This window comes from Hyaena hyaena, unplaced genomic scaffold (genome assembly GCF_003009895.1).
Source record: "Hyaena hyaena isolate Hyena2069 unplaced genomic scaffold, ASM300989v1 scaffold_155, whole genome shotgun sequence".
NCBI lineage: Eukaryota > Metazoa > Chordata > Mammalia > Carnivora > Hyaenidae > Hyaena > Hyaena hyaena.
The window spans coordinates 2,096,595-2,110,135 of record NW_024080787.1 but is presented as its reverse complement, the minus strand read 5'-3'; the positions used below and the strand labels follow the sequence as shown (position 1 = coordinate 2,110,135).

Sequence of the window (13,541 nt, the reverse complement as noted above, 5' to 3'; positions counted from 1 at the left end):
CTGAGTACTCTTGTTTTCCAGCCCACCCACCCACAACATGCTGGAAACCACTTCCACCATACAAGTTTCTATTTCAATGTTCACCTGCTGTGGGTAGAACGTTATCTTCTTGCATTATTTTTTCCTCCTGATTCATGTTTACTGTACAAACAGAGTGACGGGGAATATCTCTTAAAAGGAGAACAGATCACCTGTCTTCCCATTTGCCTAACCTAAACTGTTTAAAGCTCTCTCTGTAATCCCTAGTCCCATGTTTACATTGCTGGACTAAGGCCCACCTGGGACAAGCCCCAAGACCTGTCAACTATACTCCAAACCCTTTCAAGGAGTGCTGACAGCACTCAGAAAGACAGTATTAATGCAAATCTGAGCACCTCTCCATCCGCTGCTTCACTTTCAACATTTTAATGGCTCCCTGTTGCACTCAAAAAACAACTCAACCTCTTCCTGTGGTCCTTGAGCTCTGCAAGACTGCTCTGGACTCATCTGACACACCCTGCTTCCCCAACACTGCCCCACATCCGCTCCCCTGGGCTCACTTTCCATTCTTCTGCCAGGGTCTTTCCCACCCACTCTTCTTGTAGTCGGCTGCTTCTCACCCTTCTGGTCTCAGCTTCAATGTCACCTCCTCCCTGCTGCCGACCCTGACCCCTATACTGAGAATGACCTCCACGCGGCCACTTAGCTCCATCGCCAGCCCAGCCCTTCCTGTATGTTCTTCAGGTCACTTACTAAAACTTGCACTGCCCCTGCAGGCCTATCTGCTTGGCTGTCTCCCTCACAGGGCTGTAGGCAGTTCAGAGGAAGGAAAGTGCGGTCTTGTTCACAGTGGTGGTTTCAGGAGCACAGGGGAAGTACAGAGAAAACAGCGTCCAGAGGATGAAAACTGGGCTTCTGCCCCAGGCTACCCTGCTGTGCTTTTGCTCCTGATGGGGTTACTGGAGGTCGGTTCCTAAGCCTTTCAAATAACATTGGGAGCAGCAAACCCGGACTGGCATCATCTCTGGAGCATACCCCTCATCAGGCCGGCTGCCCTTCCGGGGGTCCGAGACTCCCTCCAACACCTGACTCAGCTCTTCCTCTGGGCTCCACCTCCTTGGGCCTCCCCAGACCCCACCCAGACCCCGGCAGCATCACCCCAGTAAGAGAAGAGCTGCTCTTGCGCCAGCCGCGAGAGAAGGAAGCGCCGGCGGAAGCCCGAGGGAGGGGCGCGCCTCTGTCTGAGGGGCTCCTCTTCTTCAGCTGACACACCCGGACTCGCCGAGGCCAGGGGAGTGAGCTGCATCCCTTCCACACCCCAGCCCCGGGCAGGGCCGATCGGGGCGGCAGGGAGGAGCTGATGCCAGCAGCGCCCGAGCCGCGGCTCCCCGGCGAGGCCGACCGGAAGCCGAGAAGGCAGACAGCCTCGCAGGCCTCAGGCCTCCGCCGCGTCGGGCTGGCTACACCAGTTGGGGGTCCCAGGGCAAGGCGGCGAGCTGGCGAGCCGCGGGCCTCTCGAGAGGACAGAGAGAGACCGGGCTAGGCAGCGCCGGACTCTGCCCTCCGGTTGCGACAGAACGACCCGGACGCCGGCCCCATGCCTGAAGGGGGCGCCCCGGGGCGGACGGGCTTGGGGGGGGGGTCCCCGCGCAGGGCCTGGGGAGGGGGATGGGGAGGGACGCGGGTCCCGCCGGCAGGGCTCACCTCGCGTCGGGACGGCCGGGCCTCCGTGTGCCGGAACTTGGACACCTTGAAGCGGCTCATGGCGACGGGGAAGTCAGCGGGCGCAGCTTCGAAGACCCGGGCGTCGGCTCTCAGGTGCACAGACAGCAGGCTGCGACTCCCGCCGCCTCCCGCCCCGCCCGCGGCCAGCCCCACTTGCGGCCACGCCTCGGCACGCCCCCGACCAATCGCAGCCCGCTCCGGCCCGCCGGACCCCGCCTCCCGACCAATCGCCGCGGAGCTTTCCGGCGAGGCCACGCCCCGATGCCGGCGGGCTGGCAGCGCGGGCGGGGAGGTCACGTGCGGCGTGCGGGTCGCCCCCAGCCCTGTGGCGAGTGCGCCCAGGCGCGGGGCAGCGTTCATGTCTCGTCAGGCATTTGTCCAGTGAGTCTACCGGGTATGCGGGGTGCGGCCGGGGCGGAGAGGGGGCAGACGTGGACCAGCTCCGTTTCGGAGACTGGGACCGTGCTCAGGACGCAGCAGGCGCTGGCCGGAGTCACACAGCTAGCGAGTGGCAGTTGGGGGAGGAACCGGAACCCTGGTCTGATGCGTATCCCTGCCTTGGGGCCCTCTCTAGGCCTGGTGGGCTTGAAGGCAGGGCTGGGGCCTTCAGCGTCCCCGCAGTAGGACACGTCTTGGCTGCGGGGCGAGATGGGGCAGGACTGACCCCTGCAAGGAAATCAATGTATGATTTATAAATAAACCGAAAAGGAGAAAGGTGAGGGAAATGGGGAATCCCTTTACTAGCACATGTACCCCGCCAGCGACTTGCTAAGTCCCCGGACCACTCAGGAAGAAAAGAGAACAAGCTTCATTCTACCTGGGGCCATTCATTCCACAAGCATTTGTCTGTGCTTTGAAATTTTAATCCATGATTACAGAACACGCTTTCTGCTTGAGAACAGACAGGACACCTGCTCAGGCGTGTCCAGAAAAGGGACTTTGATCTGAAGAATGTGAAAGATTGCCATGAAAATTACCTTTCCCATGCCTATGTTAGAGAACGGCCTGACGGGAGGTACCCGCCTACAGGGTGATTCTGAAGGCTGAGCCTGGTGGAGGGCACCAATGGACCTCACAAATGCAAGTTCTTTTTTTCAGTGTTCACAGGTAAACTGTGAGGACTAAAAAGCTACTTCCCTGTATCCTACCAAGGGACTTAAGAGTGTTGACTTTGATCTCCACATACTAAAAATAGGATACCAGTGCAGTTGACTGAGGCCTGGGATTTGGAATTCTAAGCAGTCCTGCTGCCACTGAAGTACAGCTTTCCTGGGCCTCCTACTCCTCAGACTCTGGAATTCCAGCAGCTTTGGAAAAGGCACTAGCAGAGCAGTCTTGCGATGGTTGTGGTGTTCAATTACTGCCAATTTTGCTTCTTTCTTTTTTAAGTAATCTCTTCAACTAATGTGGGGCTTGAACTCACAACCCTGAGATCAAGAGTCACATGCTCTGGGCCCCTGGGTGGTTCAGTAGGTTAAGTATCTCTTAAATGACTCTCGATTTCAGCTCTGGTCATGATCTCAAGGTTCATGAGATGGGGCTCCACATTGGGCTCTGCACTTAAATTGAAGAGCTCTGTCTCTCCTCTCCCTCTGCCCTTACCTCGCTCATGCATGCATGTGCAGACACATGCTCTGTCTCTCAAGATAAATAAACAAGTAAAAAGAGAATATAAACTTAAAGACAAAAAGGAAGAGTCTCATGCTCTACCGACAGAGCCAGCCAGGCACCCCCCCTCCCACCTTTTTAAATCATTATTATTTTTTAGGATTTCTTTCAAGTCTGATTATTATACTGCTGTATGTACCACATAATATATATCATTAATATGCCACATTTTGTTTATCCAGCAACAGCCATCTGGGTCCTCCCTCCTCTTGGCTGTAGTGAATAATGCTGCTCTGAACATGGATGTGCAAATATCTCTTTAAAGCCCTGCTTTTGGGGCGCCTGCATGGATCAGTTGGTTAAGCATCTGACTTTAGCTCTGCTCGTGATCTCACAGTCTGTGAGTTCAAGCCCTGCATCAGTCTCTGTGCCGACAGCTCAGAGCTTGGAACCTGCTCCAGATGCTGTGCCTCCCTCTCTCTCTGCCCCTCCACTGTTCACGCTCTGTCTGTCTCTCTCTGAAATAAATAAACATTCAAATTAAAAAAATAAAAATAAAGCCAGGCTTTCAATTCACTTGGATATATACCCAGAAGTGAAGTTATTGAATCATATAGTACTTACATTTTTTGAGGTTCCTCCATACCAGATATTGCTTTTAAATTACAGTTATTAACAGCTTAATATCATCTGCTAATATAGATTGTTTAAGTCTGTGGTATGCAGTAATCTCTTTTTGGATCAACAGTATTTCACTTACAACCTCCCAGGAGGGGACATTCAGACATTATGCATTGTAGTTCAAATGTAAATCAACTATAGACCTAAAACGATACAAATCTTAGAGGAGAACACAAGGAAAAAGCTTCACAACACTGGATTTGACTTTTTTTCTTTTTTGGATATGACACCAAAAGATCCAGGCAAAACCAAAAAAAATAAAACATGGAAAATTTAAAACTGTTTATCAGGATGCCTGGGTGGCTCTGTTGGTACAGCATGTGACTTAAACTTTTAGAGCATCTAACTCTTGGTTTCGGCTCAGGTCATGATCTTATGGTTCATTCATTTGGCTCTACACTGACAGTGCAGAGCCTGCTTGGGATTCTCTAGCTCTCTCTCTCTCTCTCTCTCTGCCCCTCCCCTGTTCACTTTCTGTCTCTCTCTCAAAATAAATAAACTTAAAAAAAATCTTTTTAGGGGTGCCTGGGTGGCTCAGCCGGTTACATGTCCGACTTCACTTCAGGTCATGATCTCACCGTTCGTGGGTTCAAGCCCCGCATCAGGCTCTGTGCTGACGACTAGCTCAGAGCCTGGAGCTTGTTTCAGATTCTGTGTCTCCCTCATTCTCTGACCCTTCCCTGCTTATGCTGTCTCTCTCTCTCTCTCTCTCTCTCTCTCTCTCAGAAATAAATAAAACATTTAAAAAATAAAAAAAATCTTTTAAAAAACCTGTTTATCAAAAGACACCATCAACAGAGTAAAAAGTCCACAGAATAGGAGAAAATATTTGCAAATCATATATGTGAGTGATAAGAGATTCATATCCAGAATTTAACAGAGAATTCCTAACACTCAACAACAAAGAAACAAACCACTTAATTTAAAAATTGACAAAACAAAATAAAAACATAAGAAACAAACAAAAAATTGGCAAAGGACTTGGATAGACATTGGTCCAAAGAAGACATACCAATGGCCATTAAGGGCATGAAAAGATGCTCAACATCACTAACGATTAGGGAAATGCAAATTAAAACTATTATTGGGGTGGGATGTCAGGGTGGCTTAGTTGGTTGAACATCTAATTTCGGCTCAGGTCCTCGTCTGCTGTCAGTGCGGAGCCCACTGCAGATTCTCTATCCCCCTCTCTCTACCCTGCTTGTGCACTCTCTCTCTCTCTGAAAAATAAATAGCTAAAAAAAAAAAAAAGAACAAAAAACAAAAACACCTTTATGGGGGCTCCTGGGTGGCTCAGCCACTTGCGTGTCTGGTTCTTGCTTTTGGCTCAACGCATGATCCTGCGGTCAGCATGGAGCCTGCTTGGCATTCTCTCTCTCTGTCCTTCTCCCCCTCTCTCCCACTCTCTCTCTCTCTCTAAAATAAACGGCTCAAAACTACTATGAGATACCACTTCACACCCAATAGGATGATGCTACTACCAAAAAACAACCCTAGAAAATAACAAGGGTTTGCAAGGATGTAGAGTAATCAGAACATTTGTGCCCTGTTGATGGGAATATAAAACGGTGTTGCTGCTGTGGAAAATAGTATGGTGGTTCCTCAAATAAATAAAAATAGAATTATCATATAATCCAACAATTCCACTTCTGGGTATATACCCAAAATAATTGAAAGCAGGGTCAGAAAAACACAATTTGTACAACTACATTCATAGCAGCGTTATTCACAAAAGCTAAAACATGGAAGCAATCCAAGTGTATGTTGATAGATGAATGCTAAGCAAAATGTGGTATACACACACAATGGAATTTTATTCAGCTTTTAAAATGAAGGAAATTCTGACACATGCTGTAACATGAATGAATCTTAAGGACATTATGCTAAGTGAAATAAGCCAGTTATTAGTAAATAGTGTATGATTCCACTTGTATGAGGTAGTTAGACTAGGCAAAATCATAGAGACAGAAAATAGAATGGAGGTTGCCGGTGGCCCAGGGGGAGAAGGGAACGGGGAGTTTGTCGTTGATGAGTAGAATTTCAATGGAGGTGGGTGATGGCTGCAAACATTATCGATCTATTTATACTATTGAGCTGTACACTTAAAAATGGTTGAAATTTTTAAAAAGGTGGGGTGTGCCTTGGTGGCTCAGTCAATTAAGCATCTGACTTCAGCTTGGGTCATGATCTCGCGGTTCCTGGGTTAGAGCCCAGCATCGGGCTCTGTGCTGACAGCTAGCTCAGAGCCTGGAGCTTGCTTTGGATTCTGTGTCTCCCTCTCTCTCTGACTCTCCCCTGCTCATGCTGTCTCTCTCTCTCTCTCTCTCAGAAATAAATAAAAAACAGTAAAAAAAAATTTTTTTTTAATGGTTGAAATAAAAAAAATGGTTAAGATATGGGGCACCTGTGGCTTGGTCAGGTGGGCATCTGACTCGTGATTTTGGCTCAGGTCATGATCTCACCGTTTGTGAGATCCAGCTCTGTGTTGGGCTCTGTGCTGACAGTGCGGAGCCTGCTTGGGATCTTCTCTCTCTCCCTCTGTCTCTCCCCATCCCCCGCTCACCCTCTCACACATGCACATGTTCTCTCTCTTGCTCTCAAAAAATAAATAAACTTAAAAAATAAGTAAACTGTTAAAAAATGGTTAGATAGTAAATTTTATGTTCTGTGCATTTCCCCCAATAAATTTTTGTAATATAAATCAATTCTACATCTACTGCAAAGGTTCACATAAACCTCCCATGCTTGCTTGATATCACCTCACTGTTATCCTGGAGTTTGTTTGCCTTTCCTGTTTTAATTTATCATTATGTCTGAAGGGTCAAATGGGCCAGGTCAGAAAAGTGAGAAACCCCCAGAAGTGACACATGGATGTGCCACGAGCCAAATCTGCTTCACAGATAGTTTCAGTTGGTTCATGTGATGTTTTAAAAATTGGGAAATTTCCTTAAGGTTTGGATTCCAGCCTCTCTGGAAAAATGGAAAGATTTGGCAATGCTAGGTCCACATCCTCACATGGCTAACAGGGGGCTCACTGAATGCCACCTGCCACCATTAATGCCTATTTTCCCATTCAACACAGTCCCCCCGATCCCTGTCCGCTTCTATGCCACTACGCTACCTTTTAGCCTTTACCTGCCTGGCCCTGGCACCTATGCTTGTGACCCCTGACCCTCTCTCTCCCAGGTGAGACATAAACCATGACCCTAGCTGTGTTGAGCCATGTGACTGTATTTCTATAAATGAGGGGAAACAGAGTAAAAAAAAAGTCAGCCTCCCCATTCCCATAGGCAGGAGGAGACAGAAGAACATCAAGGCCCAGAGAGTGGCGTCCCATGAATTCCCAGATCCATTCTAACACTGATTTATTTTAGAGGGAGAGAGTGAGAAACAGAGCACAAGTGGGGGAAGGGCAAAGAATGAGGGAGACACAGAATCCGAAGCAGGCTGCAGGCTGTCAGCACAGAGCCCGACTCGGGGCCAGAGCTCAGGAACTGCAAGGTCATGACCTGAGCCAAAGTCGGACACTTAACCTCTCCCAGATCCATTCTAGGTGGAGTGATTCTAGTCGAGAGCTCAGAGCTCTAAGGCCGCTGCAAACTTAAGCAGAATGAATTGTGAATGGCAAGGTTGAACCGACAGCCTCTAGGATTCCTAACAGTCCCGTAAGCCTATAAATTACCGGCTTCGTTTCTTTATACTCTGCCATTTGTCTACAGGGACACCGGAAGGCACCTCTCTCTACCCTCAAAGATGGTTTATCAAACGGTGGATCAAATTCCAGCCAAACAAGGATGTCTGGTTAACTTGGGGCCAGGCAGGATGATTTAGATTTCACAGGTCCTGCTTCCAAGAATAATTACTAGCAAACAAGAATTGTTTTAAATTTATTGTTTTAATTTTTAAAATTTATTTCTGAGAGAGAGAGCGTGAACAGGGGAGGGTCAGAGAGAGAGGGAGACACAGAAACCGAAGCAGGCTCCAGGCTCTGAGCTGTCAGCACAGAGCCCCATGCAGGGCTCGAATCCACGAACCGTGAGATCATGACCTGAGCTGAAGTTGAACACTTAACTGACTGAACCACCCAGGCGCCCCTAGCAAACAAGAATTTAGGAGTCTATTGTAGTGAAGTCCTCCTTCTAGAAAACAAAACACTTTATGTACCCGAAAGGATATTCGCAGAGAGGAAAGGGCAACATCGAAAAGTAGGGAAGAAAAAAGGAAAAAAGAAAAAGGAACAAAAAGGTTAGAAGAGCGTCAGGCTGCATTCTTACTTTAAACTGTGACGCCAAAGAAAAGAAGTTTCTATCTTAATTCTCCCTTAATCTACTGTGAGGTTAATGGTTTCCATAAATCAGAATTTTTGCAAGAGGATGGATGAGGCCAGATTCAGGGCCAACAACAAATTCTTAGATCTAGTTTATCTGCCCCTGAAATGACTGTTTATTAAGATGCATGTCAGGGGTGCTTGACCAGTTCAGTTGGAAGAGTGTGTGACATTTGATCTCGGGGTCGTGAGTTCGAGCTCCACCTGGGATTTGGAGATTATTGAAAGAAATAAAACTTTAGAAAAAAGAAAAAAATTAAGTGTTTATTTTTGAGAGAGAGAGAGAGAAAAAGAGAGAGAGATCATGAGCAGGGGAGGAGCAGAGAAAGAGGGAGACACAGGATCTGAAGCAGGCTCTAGGCTCTAAGCTATTAATACAGAGCCCGATGGAGGGCTCAAACTCACGAATTGTGAGATCATGACCTGAGCTGAAGTCAGACGCTTAACTGACTGAGTCACCCAGGCACCCTCCTCCCCCTCCCCGCAAAAAAAAAAAAAAAGTTTTTATTTATTTATTGATAGAGAGGGATAGAGAGCCCGAATGGGGGAGGGGCAGAGAGCGGGAGACATAGAATCAGAAGCAGGCCCCAGGCTCTGAGCTGGGGCCCTGAGCTGTCAGCACAGAGCCCAGAGTGGGACTCAAACTCATGGACCTGAGAGGTCATGACCTGAGTTGGAAGCTCAAATGACTGAGCCACCCAGGTGTTCCAGTTAAAAAAAAAAAAAAGTGCAGGGCGCCTGGGTGGCTCAGTCGGTTGAGCATCCGACTTCTGCTCAAGTCAGATCTCACAGTTTGTGGGTTCGAGAGCTGCATCTGGCTCTGTGCTGACAGCTCAGAGCCTGGAGCCTGTTTCCGATTCTGTCTCCCTCTCTCTCTGCCCCTCCCCCACTCTGCTTGCTCTCTGCCTCAAGAATAAATAAACTGTATAAAAAATTTTTTTAAAAATGCACATTGTAAACTTCTTTTTTTTTTCGGAAACTTTTGTTCATCCCTTAAGCCCTGCCTTGTTCATTTCAGGAGCTGGCTCAGAAAGGCACTTGCAGTTCTCAGTACAGAAAACAATTATGCAACAGAATACATTTCAAAAATTGGGCAAAACACTCCATATCCCATCCCAGCATGACTGTGCAGCCGCATTATTTTTTGTTTCTCAAATGGAGGTGCACCCACGTGTTCTTGGGACTCTGAAGTACTACACCTAGTGATCTTATTTTTTACAGTGATGTGTGAAATATTTTAACAGACACAAAATTTGACTTTTGTGGTGATAATTTACAACTAAAAGGTATTTTCATAGAAAAGGATGTCATTTGTAAGGTGATGTTTTTCACACTGGGGTCCACTGATTGCCAGAGGATCTGTAACTTTATTCTCCATGTCTGTGATCTTTGTTTGTTTCCTTTAAAAGGGTCCTTTTCAGGGCGCCTGGGTGGCTCAGTTGGTTAAGTGGCCAACTTCGGCTTATGTCATGATCTTGTGGCTTGTGGCTTGTGGCTTGTGAGTTCAAGCCCTGAGTTGGGCTCTTTGCTGACAGCTCAGAGTCTGGAGCCTGCTTCAGATTATGTGCGTGTGTCTTTGTCTCTCTCTGCCCCCTCCTGCTAGCACTCTCTCTCTCTCTCAAAAATAAACATTAAAAGGGTAAGTTTAAGCCTCGTTTGGGCAGAATAATATTTAGCTGTGAGCCAGAGACACTTGTAGTTTATTTTTAAAGGGTGGTTTAAGGGCCACCTGGGTCGCTCAGTCAGTTAAGCATTCGACTTCAGCTCAGGTCATGTACTCATGGTTCATGGGTTCAAGCCCCGCATTGGGCTGTGTGCTGACAGCTCAGAGCCTGGAGCCTGCTTCAGATTCTGTATCTCCCTCTCTCTCTGCCCCTCCCCCCACTCATGCTTTATTTCTGTCTCAATAATAAACAAAAAAATTGTATATAAAAATAAATAAAGAGTCATTTAAGGGCTCCTGGGTGGCTTAGTTGGTTGAGCATCCAACTTAGGCTCAGGCCACGATCTTGCTGTTTGGGAGTTCCGCCCCGTGTTGGGCTCTGTGCTGATAGCTCGGAGCCTGAGCCCGCTTCAGATTCTGTGTCTCCCTCTCTGCGCTTTCCCCACTCTCATTCTGTTACTCTCTCTCCCTCACAAATAAATAAATATTAAAAAAATAATAAAGGGTCATTTAGGAAATCAACAGCATGGAGGTCCCACTGGGGAACACTCAGGTGACCAAGGTGAAGACACCCCATACCCCATCCCATTGTGACACTGCGCCTCAATTAGTTTGTTGTTCTGTAGGGAAGTGCACCCACACAGGTGCCATTCATGCAGTTACACATCTGGGTTACACATTCCACACTCCCTTGGAATTGTCCTGTAGCCTCTTGGGGGAGGAAAGGAAATGCTACAAGTAGACAAATGGCTGCCTCTTACTGCCTCTGAAGAAACTGGCTCAGGCCCTTCTGTCTTCCCTGGAAAGAACTCACTCACTTGGGGAGGAGAGCAGCCATCTCATCGGGTAGCCATCCTGTTGTGGCTCGGATGGTCAGAGTCTGCAGGAAATCAGCAACGAGACCATACTTAAAGCTCCCTACTAGTTCTCGCTGCTCTCACTGCCTCAGGAGAGAGGCAGAGCCCAGGGGGACAGGGAGGCAACACGCGCAGAGGGGGAGTTGCTTGTGAGCCTTGTGTGCCTTTTGCAAGTAGCATTTGTTTCTCCTCAAAGCTACGCTTTTGGCTTTAGACTGGAGAAGGGGGTTGTGTGGGGTGATGGACACATGACACATTCTGCCTGGGGGCTGTGGGGAGGTGAGGCCTGTGTGCTCATTCTAGTTTTTGGCAACAGGCCTAGGATGGGTCATTTTGTGTCCTTTAACAGCTGAAGTCCTTGGAAGGCAGTGAAACAGTCTGTAGGTGGGGTGGTAATAAATACTTGTCCTGCCCTCCTTTTGTTGTGAGCAGCAGAGGAAATTCAGCATGAGACAGTACATTGTAATTAAGGGCTTTTCAATTAGAGTTATTGATCACAATGATATGAAGGTGCATGGTTTAAAGGGAAGAGCTCTGGGTTTTGTTAGGAAGTCTGGATGTAGATCTAGGTTCACCTACGCACTGGCTCTGTGGCCTTGGATGAGTTTCTCATCTTCTAGAGTTTGGTTTTTTGTGTGTGGGTGTTTTTGTTGGGGGGTGTGCTCAAGGGTGTTTGGGGGGGGGAGGAGGAGTCCATTTCTAAACATGGGAATAGTCTTTGCCTTCCCTCATAGGATTGTGATCAAAATAGAAAATATGACAAAGTTCTTTGTGAACTGGAAAGAGAATGTTCTTAATACAGCTGAAGTTTTCAGATCCCTCCATAGCCACCAAGTACCTGAAACTGGTCCTAAAAACGTCTCAAGCATGACAAGTCCAAACAATAGTGACTCGTCATCCTTCTCCCCAAACCAGCTCCTTCCCTGGGTTTTTCAGCTTAGCGGTGGGGGAACATAAGGACGCTTATTCATGGGTCCCCAACAACTATCAAATCAAGGTGAACCAGGTACCATGGACTAAGGATCTCTGTTGTGAAGATTTCCAGAGCTTTGTAACTTACCTATGTTTACTAAGTGTATCATCTCCTGCTTCTCTATAGTGAGTAGCAGTGAAAGGGACCTCATACAGACCTAGGCTGCTCTCATCAGGGACTCCTTACGGTGGCCTCCCCAAAACCCGTTTTCCTTTCCTTCAGTAGCCACCAGCACCCATTCCATTTCCTTGGGGGTCTCTGCTTCCTGAGGGAGTGTGGGCTCCCCAGCAATTAGCCTTCCTGTGATCCCCTAAGATAAGAATGCACACCCCCTTTTAGTGTGGATTTTTACTGTTAATCACTATGGGGAAATAGATGGGGGGAAAACCAAAATACCAAAAATATGAGGAAGTTACAAAGCTGACCAAGTTTTCATATTAGTGAGCTCTTCTCTAGTTCCTAACTCACTCCGAGGTGGTAAATGAAAGTCTCTTTGCCTCTTGTCAGCATTTATTCCTGAAAGTTGTACTTCTCAACCAGCACCCTCCTCCACTCTTTCCCCCTAGGTTTTGGGCTTCCTGGTGGCAAGCAAATGTGCCTGAATCATCACGCTTGGTATTCTCAGTGCTTACCACAGGGCCTAGTACATAGAGCTAACACATATTAAGTACTTACTTAATATGCCAAATACTGTATGAAGCCTTCACATGGATTATCTAACTCATTCCTCAGATGGTCCTTTGAAGTAGTTACCAATATGTCCCTGATTTACAGAAAGGCAAGTGAGACACAGAGAGGTAAAGTCAGTTGTCCAAGGATACACAGCTGGTAAATGGCAGGGCTGGGATTCAGTTTCTGGCAGTCTGACTCCAGGGCCCACACTTTTTTTTTTTTTTTTTTAATTTAAGTTATTTATTTTGAGAGAAAGAAGAGAGCACGGGAGCAAGTAGGCACACACAAGTGGGGGGGGGGGGGCAAAGAGGAGACAGAATCCCAAGAAGGCTTTGTACCATCAGCGCAGAGCCCAATGCAGGCCTTGAACTCACACAATGTGAGATCATGACCTGAGATGAGACCAAGAGTCAGATGTTTAACTGACTGCACCACCCAGGTGCCTCTCTATTTTTTTAAGTTTATTTTAAGCAAATTCTACACCCAATGTGTGGCTCGAACTCACCATGCAGAGATCAAGAGCCGCATGCCAGGCACCCCCAAGGCTCATATTTTTAACCACTACACTGAAGACATTTAAGTATTGGTTGAATATATATATATATTTTAATATTTTTTAACGTTTATTCAGTTTTGAAAGACAGATTGTGATGGGGGAGGGGCAGAGAGAGAGGGAGACACAATCTGAAGCAGGTTCCAGGCTCCAAGCTGTCAGCACAGAGCCTGCATGGGCCCAACCAACCGACTGGGGGATCATGACCTGAGCCAAAGTCTGACGCTCAACTGACTGAGCCACCCAGGCGCCCCAGTATCGGTTGAATATATTAAATAAACTCTTTTCTCCACTTCTCACTTCATGACAAACTTTGCCTTCTCTAAGAAGGCCTCACTGCTAGGTTCTGTAGCCCAAACTCTCAACTTCTCCTCGAACTTTACAATAGCCTTGTAACCTTTTCACTACACTAGTTTTTATTTATTTAAAAAAACATTTTTTAATGTTTTATTTCTGAGAGACATACACACACACACACACACACACACACACACACACACACA

At 47.3% G+C, this 13,541-nt stretch overlaps 1 protein-coding gene across 1 annotated transcript in view; it reads right to left on the bottom strand.

Annotated features, from left to right (window-relative positions):
* Window positions 1-1,827, bottom strand: part of LOC120236457 (coronin-7) — a 56,781-nt gene extending 54,954 nt beyond the window's left edge. The window contains exon 1 of the mRNA XM_039239266.1: window positions 1,684-1,827. Within this exon, the coding sequence (XP_039095197.1) occupies window positions 1,684-1,743 (60 nt within the window). The 5' untranslated portion in view covers window positions 1,744-1,827. The remainder of the gene's footprint in view (window positions 1-1,683) is intronic.
* Window positions 1,828-13,541: the final 11,714 nt, after the last annotated feature.